Raw genomic sequence first — 26,091 nt, 5'->3', positions numbered from 1 at the left:
ATTCACCTCACTTTTTCATTTTTTTTAACATTTTTTTAATTTTTACATTACATCAATCACTTTTTATTATTATTCAAATAAAAAAATCACTACAAAACAATTTTTTTTTTTTTCTTTTTTCTATACTAAACATTCTTACTTTTTCTCTCTTTTTTTTTTTAAAAAAAAATCTTACTTTTTTGTACATCAATCAATTTTTCCTACAATATTAAACTACTAAAACCCAAAAACTCTTTAACAAATGGACCCTTAAGGAGGCCAAATAATGCAACCAAGGTGCCGTTACATTAAATTGGGAAACCTAAGTCAATCATTAATTAACAATCGACTAAGAAATGTCTTACTAGATGACATCATTGATTTGGTTATTCATTTTCATTATAATTTATTATGTATTTCCCTTTTTACCATGAGAAGGATCAACTATATTATTCTCAATCTTTTCTTTTTTTTTTCTTCAAAAAATGTGTGACTTGGAAGTGTACATGACATTGTCATATTAGTTATAATCAAATTTAATTATTTAATGATTAATGTGTTGAATTTTATGTAGACTTATAAATTGACATGACAATCCATGTGTTAGTACTATGTCTACCACAATTAACCACAATTAAATTTTAATTGTTTAGTTTGTAAAAGACATATCTCTAGTAAAAAAAAAATTACTAGAGATCTTCCTGTACAAAAATTAATGACGAAAATTGCCTTTAGTAAAAAAAAAAATAATAATTGAAATTCTCGTTCAATCTTACAATTTTCACCGTTACTTTTTTTTTTCCCAAGGAATTCACAATAATTTTTTACTTGAAGTAAGCCATACTGTTTTAGAGTACACTCTTCTTCTTATTCGGATTGTGGCCCTAGGCTGAACTTTAAGAGAGATGCTATGTATGTAACACACATCTAGGGTATATTTGAAATTGCGTTTGAAATATATAATTTTTAAGTAAAAAAATGCTTTTTGGCAAAATCTTTATTTTTAAGCTTTTGTCGAAATTGCGTTTTGGCACTACAATTCTAACAACCTTAATGAGATAAATATCGTACTTTCGGAGCTAAACAAAACCCAAAATCTAGTGAGATCCAGCAAAATCCGGCGAAACCCAGCCTCAAAATCAGATTCTAATGCTTCAAAACTCAATTCTAATGTCTCAAAACCAGTTTCTAATGCCTCAAAACTCATTTTTTGATTCAAAATTAAATTTTAGAGGAGAAGGTTAACCTTTTAGGGGGAAGGTTAACTTGTTTCTAGTGCCGCATGCTGTGACCTAGTCGTGGTTCGGGTTCTCTCTCACAAGCTCTGTGTGTGTGTGTCTCTCTCTCTCTCTCTCTGTGTGTGTGTGTGAGAGTTGTCGGCATAAGGAAGAAGAAGAAAGGCTTCAAAATCTAGTGTTTTAGGTCATAGATTAGTTTTTAGGTGGTGTGGCCTTTTTCTATTGGAGTTAAATTCATAACCTTTTCATCCCATTGATGAGGCACTAACATGTTTTGGATGGATGATAAATTTTTATAATTTTTTATTTTAATTTATTTATAATAAAAAAATATGAATATTTTGACCATTTTTATAAGATTTAACGAAAAATTTTAACCCAGTTTTAAAACTTTAAAAGTAGTTTCAAAACAAATGGAAAAAAATTTTGTGAAATTTCTCATAAAAGGTATCTCAACGACCCAAAATCACATGGGCCTTTGTCTGAGATGTCACAATCTCGAAAGTAAAAGGTAAGAGCCACTACATGTAGTGGCTATATATATAGTGGCTCATGGTCCACTAACCCACGAGGAATGGAGAGAAGGCTCAAAATTCTTCAAAACCTTATCAAATTTGGTGAAAGGTAACTAAATGACCATCGTGGCATCAACAACTGAAGCCAAGTTCCACCATTCTTTTACAAACAAATATAATTCGTTGACCCAATTACAATTTGTCCGAGCCCTTATCGAGAGAAAGCCCAAAGAAACGTACAGCTCAAGGTAAAAAGGCCTTCTTGTTTGAACAAATGGATCTCATTCCCCTTTGATTACAAAAAAAAAAAAAAAGAATCGTTTCTCAATTGGCTTTCAAATTTGGCCACTCTCGTACACTCCATCAACACCTACAACTATGACCCAACACCAAGTGCCTACCTAAGAATCTGTGCTAGGAGTACTGCTGTTGCTAAAATTGATCTCACAGAGAATCACAATGACCGCAGCTATGAATGCGTAATCAATGTTGGGATTCACTGTCACCATGAATTTCTCCTTTCCAAACAGGGATTGCTTCTTATGCATCTGCATTTCCAACAATATTTATCAATTGATTCAGTATAAATAAACATAACAAAACCATCTTGCCTCAAATTTAAAATATCAATATATATGGATATATGGATCTTTTTAAAGGATTGTGAGATTATTAAAGTATCAACATTAATATTACCTGGGCGACTGCCGTGGAAGAGTTTCCAGCATAAACAACACAAGATCGTTGCCAAAAACTTTGCTTGACCTTGAAGTCGCAAACATCCTCTCTTGTGTTATTTGCTAAGAACACGTCTACTGTGGTCTTGAATTGGAATGTTGAAGATAGCTTTGCGCTGAAGAGCAGATTGGCAGAGTCTGTGCTATCACCCTTAAAAACTTTCCATTTACGATGGAATATTGAGGATAACTGCACAAATGAGAAATTAAATTTACTGAAAAACAGTTTAGACCTGTAGAAGAACACCTAGAGGAGGTGAATATGTGTTCTTAGACAAATGTTTCTAATTAAAGTTAAAGGAAACACAAACCAAACAATATCAATCACTCAAAAGTTCAAAAATAAATACACAAGCAATACAAATATGCTGTTAATTATGAAGTAGATATATATAAAGCGAACCTTGGGTCTTAAAGTGAGAATGGGATTTCCAGCAGCATCAAGTAAGACATTCCCGGGATTGTGGAAGATGGCAAAGGGTGCTCTAACTTTAAAAACGATGTTGCCATCGATGCCTGTGATATCAAAGTTTCCATGGGTTATGGTCATTGCCTTTCTGACGATTGTCAGCTCAACAGGATGAGGAGCGCAATAGTTGGGGCTGATGACCCAGTTAGCATGATGAGCTTCAGCCGCTACTTCCGTTGCCTGTTCCATATTCTTCTGGGAAATCGATACTAATTCTTAACATATATATATTGATCAGATTTGAGAGTTAACCCACCAAGCTAAGGCAAGATTCGAAGGAGATTGGAAGACATCCTTGGGAAGACGTACACGTAAGTATCAGCGCGTGTTTTGAAGATGAAGAAGACGTCAATATATATATATATATATATATATATATATAAGAGTGCGAAGAAGAAGGATATATTTGACTTTTTGACATATTTCGAAGTCAAAAGAAAATCATATTCCTGGTTGGATCCGGGGGTTGGTTTTCGATCCAATGGGTGGCCGGGTAATCGTCATGGATTTTGAATGTGACAAAATCCACGAAGTTTTCTTTGTGGTTCTACATGGCATCTCTTATAAATTTATAATAGCTGTTTAAATTTGCTAAAATTTGAAGAATTAATTGCCGTGTGAAAACTTAGTCCAAGTACTTCAAGCCTTCAAGGCACCACAAGGTACAAGGAAGCTACCATAGAAGACAAGGAGGCCGAAAAATGCCATTACATTAAATTGGGAAACTTAAGTCAATCATTAATTAACAGTCCACCTAGAAATGGATTATTAGATGATTTCATTGATGATGCTTATCTTGATTATTCATTTTTATTATAATTTATTGAGAACTTGTCGTAACTGGATCGATTATCTTATTCTCAATCATTTTTAATTAAAAAAATGCCTAGAGTGACATGGAAGTGTAGTTGACACAGTCATATCAGTTATAATCAAATCTAATTATTTATAACTAATAATGTGATAAGTGTCATGTAAACTTACAAACGAACATGACAATCTATGTGTCCATACTATGTCTACAACAATCAAATTTTAATTGTTTAGTTTGTAAAAGACACATCTCTAATAAATAAAAATACTAGAGATCTTCCTGTACAAAACTTAATGATAAAAAATGCCTTTAGTAAAAAAAAAAAAAAATTAAAAGTCTCTCCTTCAATCTTACAACCTTTGCAGCTATATTTTTTTTTTTTCAAGGAATTTACAATAATTTTTCACTTGAAGTAAGCCAAACTGCTATGGAGTGAACTCTTTTTTTTTTTTTATTCAGATTGTGGCCCTAGGCTAAACTTTAAGAGAAATGTTATGCACCGCACATTTATTCTACTATATATGCTGATATGACAATTCTTATTAATTCTTAAATTTTTCTTTTTAAATAAGTCACCTTAGCAAAATGAAATAAAAAGTCAAATAAAAGTATGGTGCATACAATTTCTCTTACTTATTAAGATCCTACATATCCAATGAAATACCATTTCCAAAAGAGTTCCTACGAAAAAAAAAAAAAAAAAACTACTTGGGTATAAGCTGTGTCACACGGAGCAATATCTATATATAACCTTTTCATCCCATTCCAGCCTAAAACGCAAATCTACTTGCAATTTCCCAATTCACAAAATGGTCAGACCCTCATCTCTAAAAGGCCCCAACAACTTCCTCAGAAAGCACAGGAAGTGGCCACACTCACCCTACAAGACCAAATGGCACAAAACCTTCAATCAAGAGCAAGCCATGCAAACCTTAAAACAAGCAGCAGCAGCAACAACAGCAACAGTATTGGCAGCAGCACAAGAAAACCCCATCAAACACCAACAACCCCATCTCCTCTCCACTCTCGTTCACTCCTTCAACACCTACAACTGTGACCCAACACCCAGTGCCTACCTCTATGTCCTTAAAACCTTCGCCAGAACCTCCCAGTTCCACCACATTCCTCTCGTTCTCGACCGCATCGAACGCGTTGAAAAGTTCGAGACGCCCGAGTATGTTTTCATTGAACTTATAAAGATTTACGGCAATGCTGACAAGCTTCAAGAGGCTGTAGATTTGTTTTATGGGATTGCCAGGTTTAGGTGTGTGCCTTCTGTGTACTCACTCAATTCGTTGCTCTCAGTTCTTTGTAGGAAAAGCGAAGGTCTTAGAATGGTTCCTCAGGTTTTGCTAAAGAGTCAGTTCATGAATATACGGGTCGAAGAATCAACTTTTCGGATATTAGTCAGTGCTCTTTGTAGAGTTGGAAGGGTTGGATATGCCATTGAGATTCTGAATTGTATGATAAATGATGGGTATGAGCTTAATGTGAGGATTTGCTCTTTGATATTGTCATCTTTGTGTGAACAAAGAGATTTGTCCAGTGTTGAGGTTATGGGTTTTGTGGAGAGAATGAGGAAACTGGGTTTTTGTCCTGGAATGATGGATTATTCTAATGTGATTAGGTTTTTGGTCAGGGGAGGGAAGGGTTTGGATGCTTTGGAGGTTTTGAATCGGATGAAAGTAGATGGGATTAAGCCCGACATTTTTTGTTATACGATGGTTTTAAATGGGATTATCCTGGAAGGGGATTATGGGAAGGCAGATGACCTGTTTGATGAATTGCTTGTATTGGGTTTGGTTCCTGATGTTTATACTTATAATGTGTATATATATGGTATGTGTAAGAAGAGTAATGTGGAAGCTGGAATTAAGATGATTGCTTCAATGGAGGAGTTGGGGTGCAAACCCAATGTGATTACTTACAATACAATAATGGATGCGTTGTGTAAGGTTGGGGAGTTGAGTAGGATGAGGGAGCTAGTGAAAGAGATGGGAGGGAAGGGTATTGAGTTCAACTTGCGGACATATAGGATTATGCTGGAAGGTATTGTTGGTAAAGGTGAAATTATTGAAGCTTGTGCTTTGTCCGAGGAAATGCTGGAGAAGTGTTTCCGTCCTCGATGTGCGGCATTTGATGAGATAATATTTGGGTTGTGCCAAAAAGGCTTGGTTTGTAAAGCAGTGGAATTGATTAAGAAAATGATTGGCAAGAATGTTGTTCCTGGGTCTTTGGCCTGGGAAGCATTGCTTCTTAGCTCCGGATCTAAACTTAGCTTTTCTGAGACCATTTTGACTGGTTTAGTGAATGCTGAACCCAATGTAAACTCACCCATTTAGGCTTCTGGACAGTAAACTTGATTTGGAAACCTAGTGAATTATGTTATGTCTCTCATCGATGTTCGGAGTGCTGTTACTTAGAGTCGGTGTTGAAGAGTTGAACTACAAGTTGCTGCTTCCATGTGTTTGCTATGGGGTTCAGTTTGAGTAACGGTGAAAATACGTCTCTGTTGTGCAAGCACGGAAAAGGACATACTATTTTTCTGCAGAGAAGCAATTTATCCTGGCTCAACTCTCTGTTACTTTGCCTGTCAATTGTACTTCTCTCCATTCAAGCATGATCGACATAACATGGTATGTTCCTGTTTACAAGCCTAGCTAGTATCTTTCCCTTACATGATACTGGTGTTCTGTCATCCCTCTTGGTATTTCTTTTTCCAAACCTACTTGCTTGATTGGTTGAGTTGGAGATGTTTGTTGTTCAGCTACTGTCAATGCAAATTTACCGGTTCCTTTTGTGCTTTGTCATCATTCATATAAATGCTTCTTTTATGTTTTTTTTTCTTTGTTTGAACTCTAATATTTTATTTGGACAAAATGCCTTACTTCTAGGCATTAGATGTCTAGCTTGAGATTCTGCCAAGCATTAGTATGTCTGTGGGTGTGTGTCCAGTGCATCTGTCGTCATGATGCAGAAGCCAAATACCCTCCACTACTCTCAGATTGTCTGATCATATGTTGGAGTGAGTTTGCTGCGGAAACAAACTTGCTCCATAGTTTTGTTATGAGTAGGTAAATTGGCATTGCCTAGGCTGCATATAAGGTGGAACATTAACCCATATAGTATAATAATCCTTTTTTCTATTGGTAATTATACTTTGTCCACTGATGATTTTGTTCAAATTTGATTTGTCAATATTTGGTTTAAAAATCATATTTAAAGCACTTGCTTAAAAGAAGTCTAAAAAACATAATAGCGACCTCATTACAATCAGAATATAAACTCATAAAGCAAACGGTAATATGATTAGATCTCATGTGGGTAAAATATAACTCTTTGAATCACCAGTTTAACAAATCAAACTTGAAGCAAACGATATGTGGGTGAACTGTAGTTAACCCTTTTTGGTTTGATCATGTTCTCAGGATATCTCTTTGTTCCCCCGTCTTCAGTTATAACGAAGCCCCAGAATCTAGAGCATTTCATTCGACCAAAGCCTATTATTATGCTCGAAGGTGATTTGAACGAAGAGAAATGCCATGAGCACTAAATCTTTTATCAAGAGATAAATATTAAATTGACGTGAAGCTCATTCATTAGTACATGTATCATTTCTTGTGATTAATTGTTTTGATCACTGTAATGAATAAGCTTAACATTAACTTGATACCCATTATTAAGATTTGGTATCCATATATCAGTTCTCTTGAAGAATTACAACGATGTTTTTTATGTTTCAATTTTGTTTTTGGGGGCAATGTGTATGTTGTGCTAGGGATTTAAGAGTTTTACCAACATAATTGCATTTTCTCAGGCTATTTATAAATATAAATATTCTGTCGCATGAGGCATAAGTCTCTAGTGGAGAAATGTTCATCTGGAGAACACGTGGCATACTCATATGGCTTCTGAAAAAAAAAAATGGAAAACGGCTGGCTGCACTATGGTGCGAAAAGGAGTATATGAGAAGCTGCGTTTTATGTTTTGTTAGTAGTCGTTTTGATAGTAAATAGTTAATGGGCTGAACAATCAGTGGTTTACAACCAAACGGGCTGAATTGTAATAAAAGGAGTTGGACTATTATAAATAGAAGAAAATATCAGATTGTAGTCACTACTTGGAGGCCCAAATAGCCTATTGTAATTCTTCCATATTCTACCACTTCCATTACATCTCAGTTTATATTCCAAATATGCAAATCAAAAACTGGGCAGCCGCTGGTTGCTTCCACTTCTCTCTCTGTTCTTTGCTTGGTTTTGGTTTTGTGCAAAGTTATAAGCAGAAACTTCTTTATCCCCAAGGGGCAAGGGCAATATAGGCAACCTCCTCCCCATAACTTGGTTTTTAATTGTTTATAAATCTTTGTCCTTGGCTGCTACTATAAAAATAAGTTGTGAAATGCGTTGGAGCTGAGGCCAGATAATTTAGATTAATATATGAAGTCTAATATAATCTAGTCCAGGGTGCCACAGGCGAAACCCTCCAGATTTGGAACCTCGTTAGCAGGGACCAGTTTTTTGTGATTAGTGCTTTTAGCTAGCTTGCCTGAGACAGAAGGCTTTTAGGTTTTGTCGTGGACAGAATTGCTTTGTCTTCTTCTTTTTGGCTTGTTTCATGACTTTTTTCTTCTTCCTGTTTTTGTGGTACTCAGTCGCCATTGCAAACAAAAAGAAAAAAAGAAAGGAAAACTTGATCCGAATCCTGCCAGCAGCCAGTAGCCAGTAGCCAGCAGCCAGCTTCCAGCTTAATACAACACTAAGAGGACAAAGTTTTCCTTCAAATTAGTTGGAGAAATTTTCCCCAACTAAGTCTATTGAATCACATGCATTTATTTAAAAATAAAAAATAAAAAATTAATAGAGCATCACATGCATTATTAGCATGTGAGAATATGTTCTAAGAATAGATGTCAATTTAAAAGAAATGATTGAAAAAAACCTATTGTTCAAACTAATATTCATGCTTGATACGATCCAATGCAAATTTTCTTCTTTTAAATGATTTCTTAGAAGACTTCATGTAATTATCTTGTTTAAGATGGTTGTTCTACTAACAATCACAAAGTAAAAGTGCTTTGATTATTGTCGGCCTGTGTTGGAGAAGTAATTATTATTACTTGAATAAGGAATATCACTCCCTTTTCGCTTTCCACTAAAATAAATTAACTGTAGCATCCTGAAAGCACTATGTATATCACATTTTCTTTTTGTTCATCTTTAGTAGACATAAGCACATTGCAAAATCATCGTTTTCTATCAACTTAAATTTTTAGGATAACTGATGAATAACATGGTATCAAAACAAAAGTTCTGAGTTCGAACTTTTTGTCTCCTTCATTCACATCGCATTTCAATTAAAAATTTTACATATTGAGACTCATTTAGTAAGGGACAGTTTAAGCCCACACGTAAATGAGAGTTTTAAAATATAAAATGCTAAAACATTTGGTGATTTGTTACAATGCTCACCAAATATGAAAAAAAAAAAATTAAAAAAAAATCTCTTACATTCCTCTCCTCGAAAAGAAAGAATAAAGAAATAATTGAAAATGAATATATAAATGAAATAGTAATCATAAAAATAATAATAATAATAATAAAAGTGAAGAGCTAAAATTAAGAGTAAATTTGCTGATCCAAATGTAACCACCTGATTAGCTAAACTCAAATCATTTGGGTAAATATCATACTGGTTGCGTGCCTCCTTTAAAAGCATTCATTAATTATCCACGAGATGTACTTAAAGGAGCCGTCTACCAGCTGTTGACGAGAATGAAAGAGAAAGCCGAAGAAAAAATGGTTTAACTGCAGAAGTAGCTTCTACTAACATCATGACAGGAAGCTTCGAGTGGATGAATGAGAGAAGAAATTACACGCAGATTAGAAAGCGAAGTGTTGTGTGCCAGTGGCTTTTTATCGTTGTCATTACTGGAACGTGGAAGAGAGGGGATGGTGAAAAGGATGGAATAGAGACATAGGAGAGAGTAATATCTATTGTCTCCTCGGTGGTGGTACCCAATTACCTATTATGATCATCCATCTTGCTCCCTTTTCCCTGAAAACATGCTTCTTTTGATACATATATCTCTCTTATCTCATTCACTCAATACAAGAATGATAGCAGGCTGAAAAATAGGAAGAAAGAGAGTTTACCTTGTCTCCTGTGAAAAAATCACCTGTAAGAAAAATAAACGGTGGATATGGGATGATCGGGGAAGAACCCTAGTTACCTTTTCACTTGACTGGAATCAAATTAAACTTAATTCAATGTGATACTACTGCTGTTAGGATTTCAGGCCATATTCAATGAAGAGGAAAGCTTTTTAAGTACTATTTTTCAATTAAATAATTAGGGAAAAATCTACTTTAGGGGTTTTTCAATTTGAACCCCAAAGTTTAAAAAGTGACAATATACCCCCCCAATGTTTTAAAAATTTTCAATTTAAACCTTCCGTTAATAATTTCCGTTAAATTGGACGGAAATCTCTAAAATTACATAATTACCCTCATGTTTTTTTAAAAAAAATTTACGTTCAATTTAACGGAAATTGTAACAGAATGTTTAAATTGAAAATTTTTGAAACATTGGAGGGATACGTTACCACTTTTTAAACTTTTGGGTTCAAATTGAAAAACCCCAGAAACTTCAGGGGGGTAAAGTGAATTTTTCCCAAATAATTAATATATTTATGGGTTGAAGATTAAGAGACAATGTTGAAGCAAAATTAACTCAGAAATGCTAATTAATATACATAATATATATAATGTTAATGAAAACTAGCGATTGAGATGGTAAAATAAAAATTTATTCTTAGCCAAGAATCAATATATAGGGGAATTCGCAAAATTCACCTCAATAATGGGTTTCTTTCAGAATTCTATTAGGACTCACTATAATCATTTAATTTCATGCTCAGGTTTCTCTCTCTCTCTCTCTCTCTCTCTATATATATATATATATATATATAATCTCGGTAAATATAAATTTCATACAAGTTAAAAGAACAAATTAAAATGATGAAATATATAGTCATTAACAAAGTAAAACTCAAACCATTCTAGATTCCTCCTTCAACCTTTCTCGCTCCGTACCCTTCCTGATATCAATGTCACATTGACTTCAGTTGCTCAAATACCGTAAACATTTCATGTAAAAGAGATACTTAAGTTATAGCCGAGATGGTGAGGTTTTACCAGTATTTATCATCACCCCTTTCAAGAGCATTGAATTTATGCAGACAAGAAAAAAAAAAAAAAAAAAAAAAAAAAAAAAAAAAAACTGCAGAGAGAGAGAAAAGAAAACACAATGGTTTCAATAATCGAATGAAGAAAGAATATGAAAATATATCATATTTCTTGAATATATATATATATATATATACACGCAATAGGCAAGTAATATTATGATTCAGACAACCAAAGCACAAATCTAATTATATGCATAATTGGTAGGAAACGTATAATACAAATACTAAGTGACTGAAAACAGCATTCTTTATGCATTTGGAGAGAGAGAGAGAGAGAGAGAGAGAGAGAGAGAATATCAAATCAAACTTTTTACTGTTAAATGGTCAATTAACCCTTCATCATTCTCAAAAGGTAGGGGTTCTTTGATGATGACACTGATATAAATCATATAATTACTATGGCAGTCAATGGTTATCCACTGTGACCTCCGTGCTTTACATCTTTTCTTCTTCTTTCTCCATATAATTATAGTGTATGTATATATATAATTACTGTTCATAGTATCTTCTAAATGCTTTACCAAAAAAAACAAAAAAGAAAGAAAAATCTTGAAATGAATATATGACTGCAGATTTGACACTACTACTAAAACTATATCAAATGATCATAACTCACCCGGAACATGGAGCTTCTGAAATTGAATCGATTCAGCAAATCCCTGAGGTTAATGATTTCATTTCTGGGATATATAGTCATGAGCTTCTTCTTGGTTCTTCACTCCAGCAAACATATATATAAATATAGATATATATAAGATGCAGTGGTCATGATGGGGAAGACGGGCACATGAAGAACTAACTCAAAACCTTGTTAAACTCTCATATTAGTTAATTCACTCCGGCAAGAAATGTGTATATGAAAGTGTGAATAGTTGGCATATCAGTTAGTAATGCACGTGCCCTGCTTCTCCATCTTGCTCAACACACACCTTTCCTTGTACAACAACAACGAGCAAGTTCCCCCGCGAGCAAGAAGATAGAGAGATATATGCAGTGAGAGAGGAGGGAGAGGGGGGGTGGGTGTCTTAATTAAAATGGTGGATTTGAGACACCCATCTGCAAATTTCTGTCCTCTTTGCCCACCCATTTATAACCAAAGAGGCAAATGAGATGTGTTTCAAGGTGGGTATGGCGCAAGAAATGAAGGGCTTAGTTGGGTGTGGACCCCATGAGTTTTCAACCCAAACAGCTTGTCACTACTACTAGCTATGGGACATTAGGTCCACACCTCCATTACTTTGCCCACTAAATTACAACTATACCCTATCATTCAAATTAGGGACGAAAATTATTTTTTTCTTTTTAAAAAAATAAAAATAAAAACAATTTATGAGTAATAAGGAGAAAAAACATAGAAATGTGATCTAGAGAAAGCAATAAATAAAATAAATAAAAAATCCAAGCTAGACCAAAATAGTGGGGGCCTTTCCCACTATCAATGAGTAGGAAAAGGCGCATTTGAGAGGGGGGGGGGGGGAGAATGCTATCAACGTGGCTTTTGGAGGCGGCACGCTTTACGTAGTAAACGCAGAAGTTGACACTTCCGTGAATTTTTTGACCTTCATAATGAGAGAAGTTCATAATGGAGAGAATGGTGTTTGAGATGATTATGAAGATATTCCAATTAGAGGTCAAATCCATGCAAAGGTGGGATATGGGGGAGAAATTTTTGAGGTTACCAAGGAGATCTTCTCTAAGGAGGAGCCTTTGAGATGGTCTCAAAACCAAGGATGAAAAGGAAATTAAATGAGATAAGTAGGAGTCTCCTTTCCTGAGGACCTGTTAATAGGAATGGAGGAGGAGGATGAGATACACTCCTTGATCTAGGATATCCAAGAGGCATGAAAGCCAAGTTTTTCCATAATGTTGAGAACAAAACGTCAATCCACACGATAGAAGGCTTTCTCGATCAATGTTGACCTTTACTTCCATTAAGCCTCCATTAATGGAGTTATCCTAGATGGTTTTTCCCGGGATACAAGCATATTGGTTTGGACCAATATCTTGGAGGATGGATTAATTTGAGGCGATTGGCGAGGATCTTTATGATTAGGGTGTACAAAAAGTGAAAGGTTATTAACCACCTAATAACTGCTTTTGTTGGTGATTAGAAAAAATCGCTAACTGCCTATAGCGGTGCGGTTAGTGATTTTAGAACAAGTAAAACATTAATTAATTGGTTAAATTTACCTTTTATTAATATTTTAGAACAAGTAATAATTAGTTTAACAAGATATTTTATAAACCAAAAATAATTAAAAATAAGATGCTTCCGAATTTAATCCCTCAAATAAACTATATATAAAATTCTTCTTCGAGGTCAAAGAGGTCCTCACAATTAGCTTATTATAAAGGCAGTGAGATGGGGTACGGTGGGGGTGAATTTTCAGATCATCCCATTTACATTAATGATTCATTAACTCAGGTGAAAAAAAAGAAGAGGGAAATTAAAAGGGCAATAGTACGTACTATATCCTACCATCTTCTTTACTACATGGTATCTTCATTCATGATCATGCGTCAGGTGTAAAATATTAATGTAGACCCAGCAATAATATTCCTTGACCTCTCACCCTCGTAATTAGCATGCTCATTTGGAACCTTTCTGGAGCTCAAGGGCTCTTGTTCATACTTCAATGCGAGAAAAAAAGAGGAAAAGTTGTCATTGTCATCATTGTGGTACATAAAAAAGTAGGTCTCAGTATTAGATCTGAGCTATGTCTCCATTAAATCTCTATAGCTGCCATATTTATTGAGCTGATGAGCATCTTAATGCCATGCAGGATGATATGGCTAATTAATTAAGTCTCTTTACATTAATTTAAAAAACATTGGCAAGATTTCTGTATGTGTATATGTTATCATGGGCATCTTGCTTAAATTCTTTTAGTTGATTCTCTCGAGCAAACTGGTTTGTTTTTTTCAACTCTCTCAAGGAAAAACTGATTTGATTTCCAAGTGACATGTGGAATATCAATTAGATTTATGATTAATTGTTGTGAAAGTGATGAAGGAACAACTGAGGGGAAAAGTTTTGTTGATTAACATCACAACCACTGAGAAATGGACAGGTTGTAGCCCTACAACTATGGGCCTGTACTTGACAGGATATTGTGGTGTCCATATTCATGGATGGTTGCTCGCCACAGATCATGCATATTAACGTCGTGTCTTAATCAGAAATGTTGTTCTCTGAAGTTTTACGACAAATCTATTAATTCTAACACGTACGATGAATGAAGGAGAAGATGATCGATCATGAAGATGAAGATGAAGATGAAGAGGAAGAAGATGTACGAGTTTTATATGAAGCTCTACCTGTCAACCATGTTGTGTAGTTCAAAGGTACTGTAATGATCAAGAAAAACTAGCTAGAAGAAAGTTTAATCTTTAGAAAATCGGAAAAAGGCAAAGTGAAATCAGTCTACAATCTGCATACGCATAAAAGCATTGATGAGCGAGACCGATTCAATAGTACTACCAATATATTCAAGAAGCTTAACCGATAAGAAATAATTAATTTAATCATATAATTAATATTATATATTATTTTCATGTATAGATTTAAATTTTTTTTTAATAAGTGAGACCAAACACATAAAACATTAATTGAAATCACAGGAAATAAGTAACGGAGACAAGATTCGAATTCAAAAGCATTCATATCTAACTCAACAAAATTTTTTCTCTATTTTAGCTATACACTTTTTCAAAGCACCTACATCCGGCTCTTTATTTGAGCCATCATTTTTCCCTATTCCATTTAAATAATCATTTTCAAGAATTTCTGTACTATTAATTCTTTGAGATAATAGAGAATCTTAGAGATTTTTTAATCGCTTTTTCATATTTAGTGAGTAAACAGCATTTTCGAAATTTGGTGAGCACCGTAGCAACTCATTTTATTGAACTAGATGTAGTTCATTTTGGTCCTATTTTAACATCTTGCCCAGCTAAAATAACATTTGAGTTATTTTGCCTAACCCAATGAGAATGCTCTTCTGGTACATGTTACTATAAAAACATACTACATTTTTCCGAAGGCACTCACAAAAGTTGGGAGTAATTTTACAGTTTGAATTATGTCCCCAGGCATATTAAATCAGTCTATGTAACTTGTTAATTACACCAACGTCTAGTCAATGGAAAATGGATTAGTAACAGCAATTAGAGTTAGTTGGATTGGATGATTCATAATATTAGTGCAGCAAATGAAGGCCATCGGGGAGCAGTGGGGTGGCTGGGGTTTTGTGGCTCCAGCAACTTTTTCTTTTAGCTTTTGATTCTTTCCCTTTCTTGTTGTTGAAGAGGGGTGAATGTGTGGGGTTCAAGAATTTCATCATGATTGTACTGATTGTCGTTTTTACTAGACCCACTTCCTCTGGATTGACTCCCTGGTCTCTTTCCAAGTCCACTTCCCTTTGTGGAGGTCATAGATGCTTCTCATGTCTATGAAACAATACACGGAGAGAGCAAAAGAATCTTTTTCTTTTTTTCATCCTTTCAATCACATATTTTGTTTTTTCTAACAAAAACAAAAAGGGAATACTCTAGAGTATAAGACCCATATTTTATATATATATATATATATATACAAAGCAACTTATTCATGTTACTGTTGTGAGTGCACTTGTGAGTGTTATGTCCCACATTGAGAAAATATAAAATAAAAGAGTGCTTAATATACCTAAATGGACATTAGCCCATTAGCTTAGGCTTTTTGGCTAGAGTTGTGTTCAATTATGTATATTAATGTACTCTTAGTAAAAACTTCATAATCACTTTATCTCTCAACAGTTGCGTTCCTTTTTTTTGTTTATCTATATGATTTAACGTGTTAGGTTAACGAAATGTTTTTTTTTGTTTTTTTTTTTGTTAACGAATGGTAGTTTGAAGAACAATCTGCAAATTAGTAGTAGTTGTCGAGAATTGATCAACTTATGTAATATGTGGGGAGTGACAAAATGCTTCAATCGAAGGATCGGTCGATGAATGTGCAACTCATTCAAATGGTCATAGGTCGACAGAATGTCGGCTGTTATGGTTTATTTTCACGCCCTTTTGCTTATTTTTAAAGGTATTTTTGTCTTATTATGTTATTAGAGTAGAGTATTTTAAAGGCATGATTTGCTTTATATTACTTTGAATATAAGTTTAATTAGCCTTTGTCTTTCAAGAAAAGAGTTTTCTTCTTACTCGTCGATCGATCTATTGAGTGGTAAGCTTACTAGTGTTGATTTTCTTTAGCCTGTATTTCTTATGTGGTGAGTTTTGGTTTTGATATGCTTTTTTTGTTCGTAATTGCTCATCGTTTTCTTTTCAACAATTTGGTCCAGCATTATACCTACTCTCTCATTTCTCTTGGTAAAATTTTACTGTAAGAGAATAATGATAAAAGGACAAAAAAAGAAAACCTTGATATATTCCTTATAACTATTCAGGATCGAATAAAAATATAATTACATGCATATTACATCATTAAAAAAAAAAAAAAAAAAATCATAATTTCACTCTTTTTGCATAGTCAATGACCTATCACTATCTCAACCTAATTAAATCATTATACAAATTTACCTTGGTGATTTATTTTATTGTATTTTACCTTGGTGATTTTATGATGAGTGCCAACAGTCAACACCCCATTTATATTGAGCTGACTTATTTCTATTTCGATGTATAGAAAGCAATAATGCATGTGTCGGCATTGGTGAGAAGATGCATGATCAGTACTGAGGCAGACATGTAGCAAGATTACATAGAGTTTGGGACAACCTATATATATATATATAAGTTGTGCCAAAGCCGGCAGATAAAGCCTACTTAATTAGCAAAGTTTTTCCAAAAAAACGAAAATTAAAAAATGGATTATATCTGAAAATTTATTTGGATAATTTAAAATTATTTCTAAATAACAAAAAAAAAATTGAAAATTGTTTAATTTTTCAAAAAAAAAAAAAAAAAGTTGAGCCTATTTGGTGCTGGCCTCCGTCGCCACCCCCTTCACCATAGGAGGGGGAGGGTCCCTCTTTGCAAAGGTAGAAGATCCACATATGCACCTTCACAGGGGTGGGTACCATCTCCGACAGAGTTAGAATAATAGAAATGCTCTATCTTATTCTGTCACTGCGAAAATGGGAACATTTGACGGACGCCACCTTCGACAGAGGTAATTTTCGAGCTGGCCCCAACTCCAAAAAATGGGTTGGAATTGGGCCAAGCTTGATTAGATTTAATTTGTTCTAGGCTTTTTTCTGGTCTTTCATGGGTAGCTTCGTGATTTTAATTAATTAACAACCCAAAATTCTTTTGAACAACTCGAAAATTCCGGTTTTTTAATTAACAACCCTACATCGATCCACAAAAGGAAGTGCGCGCAGCTAGCCTCCTCCATTCCATGGAGGTAATTAGAACATTCTTATATATATAAAAGTGGGAATTTTTTTAAAATGTGTTTTATGTTCTGTTTTGAAAACATTAATATCGACAACTAGTTTGAATAACTATTGTCTTAATCTTAGACTACTTATAGACAACTATTATCTGAAAAATACTTTTTAGGGAAAATTCTAGTTTACTCCCCAGTTGACAATGTTTTTCAATTCGAACACCAAAGTTTCAATTTTTGCAATCCACCCTCCAAAGTTTCAAATTTTTGCAATTTGACCAATTGTATCCAAAACTTCTCATATTGCCCCTAATTTTTATTTTTCATAAAAAAATAAAAATAAAAAATTCGGGGTGGTTGTAGCCAACCTTTGCCCATCTGGCCATTTTTGCACCCCCAAATTTGTTTTTTTTTTTTTTTTATCATAAAAATAAAAATAAAAATCAGGGGCAATATGGAAATTTTGGAATAATATTGGCCGAATTGAAAAAAAAAAAAAAAAAAAATTGGAACTTTGTGGGGGTGGATTGCAAAAATTGAAACTTTGATGTTCGAATTGAAAAATGCTGTCAACTTTGGGGGAGTAAACTGTATTTTTCCTACTTTTTAATATTTGAAAAGTAAAAATTATTTTATAAAAGTTTTTCAACCACAAAAAAAAAAAAAAAAAAAAAGTTCTCCCTTTTCGATCTGCTATGGGAAGAGAGAGGGGAAGAGATGGATGGACACCATGCTGTGAGTGGACATCCATTGTCTTTTAAAAGGATTTTGGAAATCTTTAGCAGCCTATAAGATCTCAACAAAAACTAACACCTAACCTAGAGCAATGCATGGTCCACGAAAAAAGCCACAAGTAATCAGTTAGATCCAAGAACAAAACACGTGCATTTATGTGCCTCTCCATTTCTAGGTCCCCCATTTGTTGTCGTGTTTTTAAGTTTTACCATATTATTAATTTCACCACGAGTTTCTGCTACAATATACCTTGTCTTAAACCTTAAGTCCATGGTAGTGTAAGAATCATTGATGAGACATAGTATTGGACGTACTATGTGAGAATTACATAAAGATTGATGTTAAGAACATAAAAAACAAAATACATATATTATGGCTCTTGTCAAGAGCTCTAGGCCTACATACATTTTAACTTTGACCAAATGGGGCGCGATATGTGACGAGACAGATAATGGAGATTATCTATTTCAGGGTTTAGATTAGATTTAGGTGTCTAATAATAATATATATCACATTGTTTTTCAAAATTGCAGTATACAACAAGACAGATAACGATATTTCTTATTTTAGGATTTAAATTATATTTTACTACATAGTAAATATGTTGTCACGTTATTTAAATTTGGAACATGAAATGTAATAAAACAAAACAAAATATATTTTGTGCCATCGTGGTGCACGTACACCATAAAGTGTAATAAAACAAAATTTAGATCATGAAATGAATCCTCTTCATTTCACTTGATTATACTCCATGGTAAGACTAGATAATGATTATATGACCATTAGCGAAAGTGAATGCTAGTTATCAACAATAATATTATAATGATACGACATTTTGTATACCATTAAATATCAAAATAATTGAATCATAAAATGAATTACAAAATTTGAATCATGATATGAATCCTCTTCATTTCACTTGATTATATTCCATAGTAAGACTAGATAATGATTATATGACCATTAACGAAAGTGAATGCTAGTTATCAACAATAATATTATAATGATACGACATTTTATATACCATTAAATGTCAAAATAATTGAATCATAAAATAAATTTTTCTCGTTTCACTTGAAATAAAGAAGATCTTATTCCGTAGCAAGATTAGGTAATGATTATATTGACCACTAGCGAAAGTACACACCGGGTCATCAACAGTAATATATATCATGGCAAAACCCCATAGAAAATTGGCGAAGATTGCCACTATACACATTAATTAGATTAATTAAGCACATTATAATAATTAAGTTGGTCCAACCATGTTGTTTACTTTATGGCTGGATGGGTCTTGTTGTCATATCCAGATGAATATGTCGGATGCGGCCCATTGACCTGGCATTCCACTCCACTGAGGGAGTGAAAGGGATGTGAGTAGAAGAAGACAATTCTAAGCAAATAAAAATAATAATTAAAATATGGAAAGCCATAAAAAGAAAAGATACGTTTTGGAGTGTCTTTTGGGATTACCAATTGACATCACATTCAAAAGCAAATTATTATTAAATTAAAAAAAAAAAAAAAAAAAATTGTAAGTTGAAATTATTATATTAAGTAAGAAGTGAAAAGGGTTTATATCAAGTTAGTGGCTACTGAGGTGGTTTTCAGGAAAAGGGAGAGACCAGCATGGGAGTAGGTAAAGGTGCCATTAGACACATTCTAGTGTAATGGCCATATCACTTACAACCACAAAAATCCAACTGTGGAGTGGAGGCAACCCATAATCAAATTAATGACTTAATTTAATTAAACGTGTTTATATAATTATAAGGCCGGCGCTTTTACGTGACGGTTTGCGTACTTATGTGTCAAAACAACAGTGAATCAGTGACCATCATAGTGGAGTTAAAATACTTGTTAAGTACACACATGTAAATATAAAAAAGATTGAATTAAATAATTGAACTCAAACTCAAGCTTAATTTTTTTTTTAGTGATTAATATCCTGGCAATCTGTCATATTATATTATCTTCTCACTCCTACAAGAAAGGCTTGCGAAGATTGTTCAGGCGGCCAAAAAGAAAAAGAAAAAGCGAAAACCCAAATTAACCCCTATCAACTTTGCTAGGGGTTGATAGGGGTAAACACCAAAAAGGGAAAAAATAGTGAAAAGATAAGGACAAAAAAAGAAGAAAATCTGAAAAAGAACACAGAAAAGGAGGAAAAGAGGTGGATTGATGGACGATTGTCAGAGAAAGAAAGGTTCAATGAATAAAAGGGTAGAAAGGTAATTTTGGGTGAATTTCCATAGGAAAATGGTAAAAAAAAAAAAAAAAAAAAAAATTAAAAAACTAAAAAGAAGTTAAAAAAAAAAAAAAGGAAAGGTAGTGGGTTGCAGGCTAGCAGCTAAAGTTTTTGTTTTTTAATCTTCTTTGCATAAAGAAGAGGAACATGAATAAATTAATAATAAAGCAGTGTGAAATGGAGTTTCCTTTTAAAATAGGGCTTTCAATGTAGGAAGAAAGCCCTTTTAATTTTTGAAATAGTTTAATCGGTTAGAAATTATGTCTCATGAAACAAAAGTTACTAGTTCAAATTTTTTTTTCTTTAGAGATGAAATTTACCGTCCCTAAAACCCTAGCCAAAAAAAAAAAAAAAAAAAAGAGGATAATAACTAGTATCGTCATTGTAGGGAATAGTGTTCACAAATTTTGTGGGGTTAATTTTTGGGGAGGTATTTTGTCTCAGTCTCTTGTGGAATAAATATATTGGTTGAACAAACATTGTCATGGCATCGTCATGCTGGCACATGTAATTGACAAGGCCCTGAAATCCATTACTTTTTCCCCCTATTTTCAGGTATGCTGTTGATTAGGTACAGTGAGATTAATCGAATCTGCAGCACTAAATAAAGCGCATCAAGAAGGTGAATGACAAGCATTATTTTTTAATCTTGTCTAATCAAGGAGAAAAGAAGAGGCAAGAAAGATTAGTACCTTTGATGTTCTTTTTCTTGTCTTGCTCTCATGGGTCCTATGACTTCTAGTCAAATTATGTAATACATGACCTCACAAGTCATGACTCTCACCTGCTTTGTAACAATTAGTCGTGTTAATGTTGGAGCTGTTTTTCTTGATTGACCAAATTTGTCACTCTTGGGACAGATACACCTCTTTAGACGGCCAACATGATAAGGATCTTTTGTTATTGTGCCGTGTGAGTTTCATAAAAATTTGAATGGTTTAAGAAAATGGTTACAAATCCAACTTTTTCGGACAATCTAAAATGTGGACAAATCTGCTCTAAACAAGGCCTACTAACAAAAGATTTCATTCTCAGCCTTTAACATCACACATTTCAACCATACAGTTTGATAATGATAGTTTATCAATCTAATTTCATCCACGCACCCACAAAAAGGTTATCTTTGCTTTGAAGATAGAGATTAATTTCGTGGACAATACGTATTATGGGTTAAAGGTTCGACGAGACTATAGTAGTGTAATTGGTAATATGAAATATCGTAAGTCTACTAGAGGCTCACGAAAGCTTGTTGGCTCACGGCTCTATTAGGGCCCTTTATCTCTCGACAGGTACCAAGCACCTTGCCAACACGAGCCCCTCAAGCGCCCCATTGGATGATGATTGATGGACCTCCAGCAGAGGGACTACCCCTCATATAACTTCATTAACTAGTTGCACCCTAACCGACAGTATTCTAATCAACGGTTGCACACATGAAAAATTTGATATTTAAGGAAAAACATTCCCCCTTTAGCAACCTTGCCTATTTCGGATTTGGTACCCTAGAAAAGAAGGATTGGCCATATAAGGAAGGGGATCAATAAGGTAGACTCAAAAGGATATATTACACAACCATCCACCATCTTCTATACCAATTACCATACCCTTGACCTCCGATAACTCTCATATCTGGTTTACTTGTTTTATACATGGCAGTCCTACGAAGAAGAAAAAAAAATACACCTTAAGTTAGAGGTACACACTTTTTTTCTTCTCATCTTCTCAAACCTCTTCATCTAGATTTACCTTATTGACTTAAATATCAGAGTGTTTACCGCCAACAACCCTTGATAAATCATTCATATCTATTTTTATTTGTTCCTACAGATGTCTTTGGCCCAATTGAAGCGATGCAGTCAACTCCACATAAACTAGGCTTGTTGTCTCGCTGTGGAATAAGATACTCTTCCACCCACACTATCATACATGAGGCATAATGCTAAGAGGAAAAATGAGAGAGAGAGAGAGAGAAGGCATTATACCAAATAATAGGGTGTGATCAAAATGGGGCTCACCTGAGTAAGAGCCAACATTTCATATAGCATTTTCCAAACTCTATGCTACGTGTGCCAATCTCATTAGGTTTAATTATAACTAGAATTCCTTTTTTTTTTTTTGGGAAAATCAATCTGATTTTATTAATAGTGGTCAAGAGCATAAAAGCTCTTATAATCACAGACAGTTTTGCAAGATCATAGCCGAAATTAAAATATTACACCTCAAAAAATCGAAAACATAACAGATCTTATAATGAAAAACCAATTTATAACGTCACACATCCGCTATCCCAGCCCGATTTTCAGATTATAGAACAAATCTGCTGACGCAGACTCCTTCCGGGAGCATAGGAAGCCATTTCTCAGGTATGAGCAAAATACTCACACCCAAACCATTTCCCTCTTGATCTGAAAGTCAGAAGCATTATTCACGTCCTCATCCTAATGGCTAGGACCATAAAATAAAAACAACAACAAAAAAAAACAAAAACAAAAACCCCCCACAAGCAGCAATGGAGAAACACGGCATCGTAGACATCCCTTCGACAGACACGCCTTAACTGAAGAAAACGATCAGATCTAAGGTTTAAGAGACTAAATTTGGTTCTAGATCTAGATATACAAACTAGATTTAAAGCAACTTGCTAGATACAAAGACCGGTGAAGCTTACAAAGAAGACGCCGAGCACTGTTACCATGAAAGAGAATGAGGGAAGATCTAGATCTAGATCTAGATCTTCCCTCCTCTTGAAATTTTTCTTAGTATTGTTTAAATGAAAAGAGAGCTAGATCTTTCCTTCTCTTGAAGTTCTTTTTAGTATTGTTTAAATGAAAAGAGAGAAAGAGAGAGAGATAAAAGAGTGGTGTTTGGTTGAAAGGATTATAACTAGAATTCTACTCAAGCCGAATCCACACGATTAATGCTCAACCCACATTGGTATATCTTTTAGGTAAAGCCATTAATGACCTTGAGTGAAGTACAAATTAGGAAGAGACCCACCAAAAATTGATTGGCAATCAAAAGAATGTGAGGTTTTAACAAATAATTGAATCTGCTATGGAAATCAAAATTACATCTGGGACAAGAGGCCCACGAGCTAGGGCATAGAAATTGACATGTTCATATAACAAAGCAACTTTTTAAGAGCAGGAGGATCTTCGCTTTTGGAGCCAAAGATTTCAAGTGGACGTTGATTGGTCGTGTCGTGGGAGACGCGCATTTGCTATAACCAAACAAAGCGACGGGTAATACTGGAAGATGTGGATTGCCAGCCGATTAGATGCTTTCACGTAAAACGAGTGACGCATGTTTAAGGCATTTTGGTCTCAGTGGTCCAGCTCTGCCCAACTACAACTCTGCCTCGAAAACCACTTTCATTTTCTTCCTCTCATTTTTATTTCAAATTTAAATTTTAGATGAATTGTTGCCCACCCAATTTATTTAGACCGACATTTGTTCTTAAAACACGTGACTCTTACGTGTATTTTTAATAGTATTGTTATCTGTATGAAATTTCATTATGAGTGAAATTGGGCCTTGTCAAGTTGGACTAAGCTTGAATCTGTGACCGTAAGTTTACAGGTTTTATCTTCTCCATTTTATGGTTGTCCCCATGTTTTATTGCATTTAATTTGAAATTAGATGAATAAATGCAATTATTAGATACTTAATAAGCATTGATTTCAAATTAAATAGGAGGTACCCAATTACCCAAAGGCGAAAATAAAATTCAAAAAAGTAGAGAGAGAGAGACGTAAGGGGCCTAAGGGCCTGAGTATGCGTTTAGGCCCAAACGCCCTGCTACTTTGGAGCTAGTAATTGGACTGACCTAAGTTGGTAGCTGCGGTCCTTTAAGCTGAAACTTTTGGTCTAAGCTTAGTTAGACTCGGGCTGATCATTTTGGGCTCTAGCAGGACTGTGATCAAGCCCAAGCAATGAAAGGTGTCAGTTAGTTTGGTTAATTGAATTACTCGATGATTTTTTTTTTTTTTTTAATTACTTGATGAATATTAGACAATTGAAAAATGCTTGCTACTACAGCATTTATGATACTCTATTACTCTTCTTATAAGGTCATGTGATAATTTAATTTATATTTTATAAAAATGAATACCACCTAAACCATAGGTTCATAAAGATATAACAATGTAGCAACTCTCTCTCTCTCTCTCTCTCTTAAGGGACTAAGAGAACTCTCTATAGAGCTCATCTCTTTCTCTGCCCCTCCAATGAGTTTTCTCCATGCGAGAGTCTTGACCTCCTGTTGAATGTAGACGTGTGGGTGTAGAATGGTTTGAGTCTCACATTGAAAATATGTCGTAAGTATGAGTGATTAATAGAGTATAATTATGCTCAAATTTACCAATTTAAGATTTTGAGTTAGGTGGTGCCCCAACATATTATATTATGGTTTCACTTAAAGAACTTCACAACATATCAATTTCCTAACATGTAGTATCAGAGTTGGTGGTGTGAGCGGTATGGTGGGATGGCATAAGCACATATAATGTCCTTTAAATAAGGACAAGGATGCAAGGTGTGGGCATAGCCAAGTGTCATTGAAATAAGGGATAAGATGCAAAGTTTGGGCATGGATTAAGGTCCGTAGAGTGGGGGGCAATTATTCATGGCACGGGTACAAACAAAAGTCTATGGAGTAAGAGTAAATGTGCATGGTGCAAGCAAACCCACATCTTACGCAAATGATTATCGAAATGACCTAAAAGATTGATAAAGCTTTTGTTTGAGGGAGAGCATAGCAATGTAATGATTGACTCACACACGATGGAAAGATTGTTGAATAATACACGTATGTGTAAAAAGGTTTTAATCCCACATTGAAAATATGTCATAAGTATGAGTGACTAGTATAGTATAACTAAACTTAAACTATTGGGTTGAGTGGTGTCCCAATATGCTATATTATGATCTCATTGAAAGAACTCTTCAAAATGTCAATGTCCCTATCAATTCCCTTAATAAGTGCCAATCGGGGAGCAGAGAGGAGCTCAACATCCTCCCTCTTTATCCCCTCTCCTTTTATGTTTCTTTTGCTTCACTCTTCTCTTTTTGTCTTCATTCTTTTGTGTTTAACTTGAAAGCCAGATCTATCACGCCTCCATTTTCCTTCACCGTCCACACGCCACCCTTTCTCCTTCACTAGCCTCCACTACAATCACTAGCCCCCTCTGGCCCCATGAATGCATATCGCGCACCGTTGACACTTTTTTGGCTTATGCAACCAATTAACAACTTTTCCTCTCACTTCTTACTGGATTTTCATATATGGTATCTAGAAAGAAACTAGCAACACTTTTATAGTAAAAGTTGTAGTACAACTAGCAACAATCTTCTAATTAAGATGTAATATGCGAAATAAGAAAAGAAAAATCAAGACAAATCCTAGTTCCAATATGGTATAAAAGTTGAGAGCTATTGAAAAATTAGAAAATAATCATTAAGATAAAGTATCTAAATTTATCAAAGATCAGTTTTCTTTAATGCAACTAGTCAATAACTTTCTCAAACATTTCCTAATTGGCACGAGTAATGTTTCCAAAGGCTTTAATTAGCTCTAAGGAGAATATTTTTCCAAAATCGTGTGAAAAAATGCTTTAATGGGCTTTTTATTTTTATTTTTTATTTTATTTTTAAATTATTGTCGTTGGAGGAAAAATGAAGAAGTAAATCATGCTGTTTATTTTCCACCAAAACGTCGTCG

General features: G+C 34.3%; 2 protein-coding genes across 3 annotated transcripts; one reads left to right on the top strand and one right to left on the bottom strand.

The window, feature by feature from the left end:
• Positions 1-1,722: 1,722 nt before the first annotated feature.
• Positions 1,723-3,110, bottom strand: LOC132162072 (protein LURP-one-related 15). The gene is made up of 3 exons (XM_059572318.2): positions 2,873-3,110; positions 2,429-2,659; positions 1,723-2,280 (listed from the first exon to the last, which is right to left on the bottom strand). The coding sequence occupies exons 1-3, from the start codon at positions 3,017-3,019 to the stop codon at positions 2,134-2,136; spliced, it is 525 nt and encodes a 174-aa protein (XP_059428301.2). The 5' UTR covers positions 3,020-3,110; the 3' UTR covers positions 1,723-2,133.
• Positions 3,111-4,545: 1,435 nt separating this feature from the next.
• LOC132192335 (Pentatricopeptide repeat (PPR) superfamily protein) lies at positions 4,546-8,562 on the top strand. 2 transcript variants are annotated; one of them, XM_059607639.2, is made up of 2 exons: positions 4,546-6,388; positions 7,570-8,562. In XM_059607639.2, exon 1 carries the CDS (start codon positions 4,562-4,564, stop codon positions 6,092-6,094), a length of 1,533 nt encoding a protein of 510 aa, XP_059463622.2. In that variant the 5' UTR covers positions 4,546-4,561; the 3' UTR covers positions 6,095-6,388; positions 7,570-8,562. The 2 variants fall into 2 exon arrangements, with proteins under 2 accessions (XP_059463622.2, XP_059463619.2); XM_059607636.2 differs by lacking the exon at positions 7,570-8,562 and adding an exon at positions 7,181-7,485.
• Positions 8,563-26,091: the final 17,529 nt, after the last annotated feature.

Source organism: Corylus avellana, chromosome 10 (genome assembly GCF_965113065.1).
Source record: "Corylus avellana chromosome 10, dhCorAvel1.hap1.2, whole genome shotgun sequence".
NCBI classification, from domain to species: Eukaryota; Viridiplantae; Streptophyta; class Magnoliopsida; order Fagales; family Betulaceae; genus Corylus; species Corylus avellana.
Note: the sequence above shows the minus strand (reverse complement) of the source record. Positions and strands in the feature narration are given on the sequence as shown.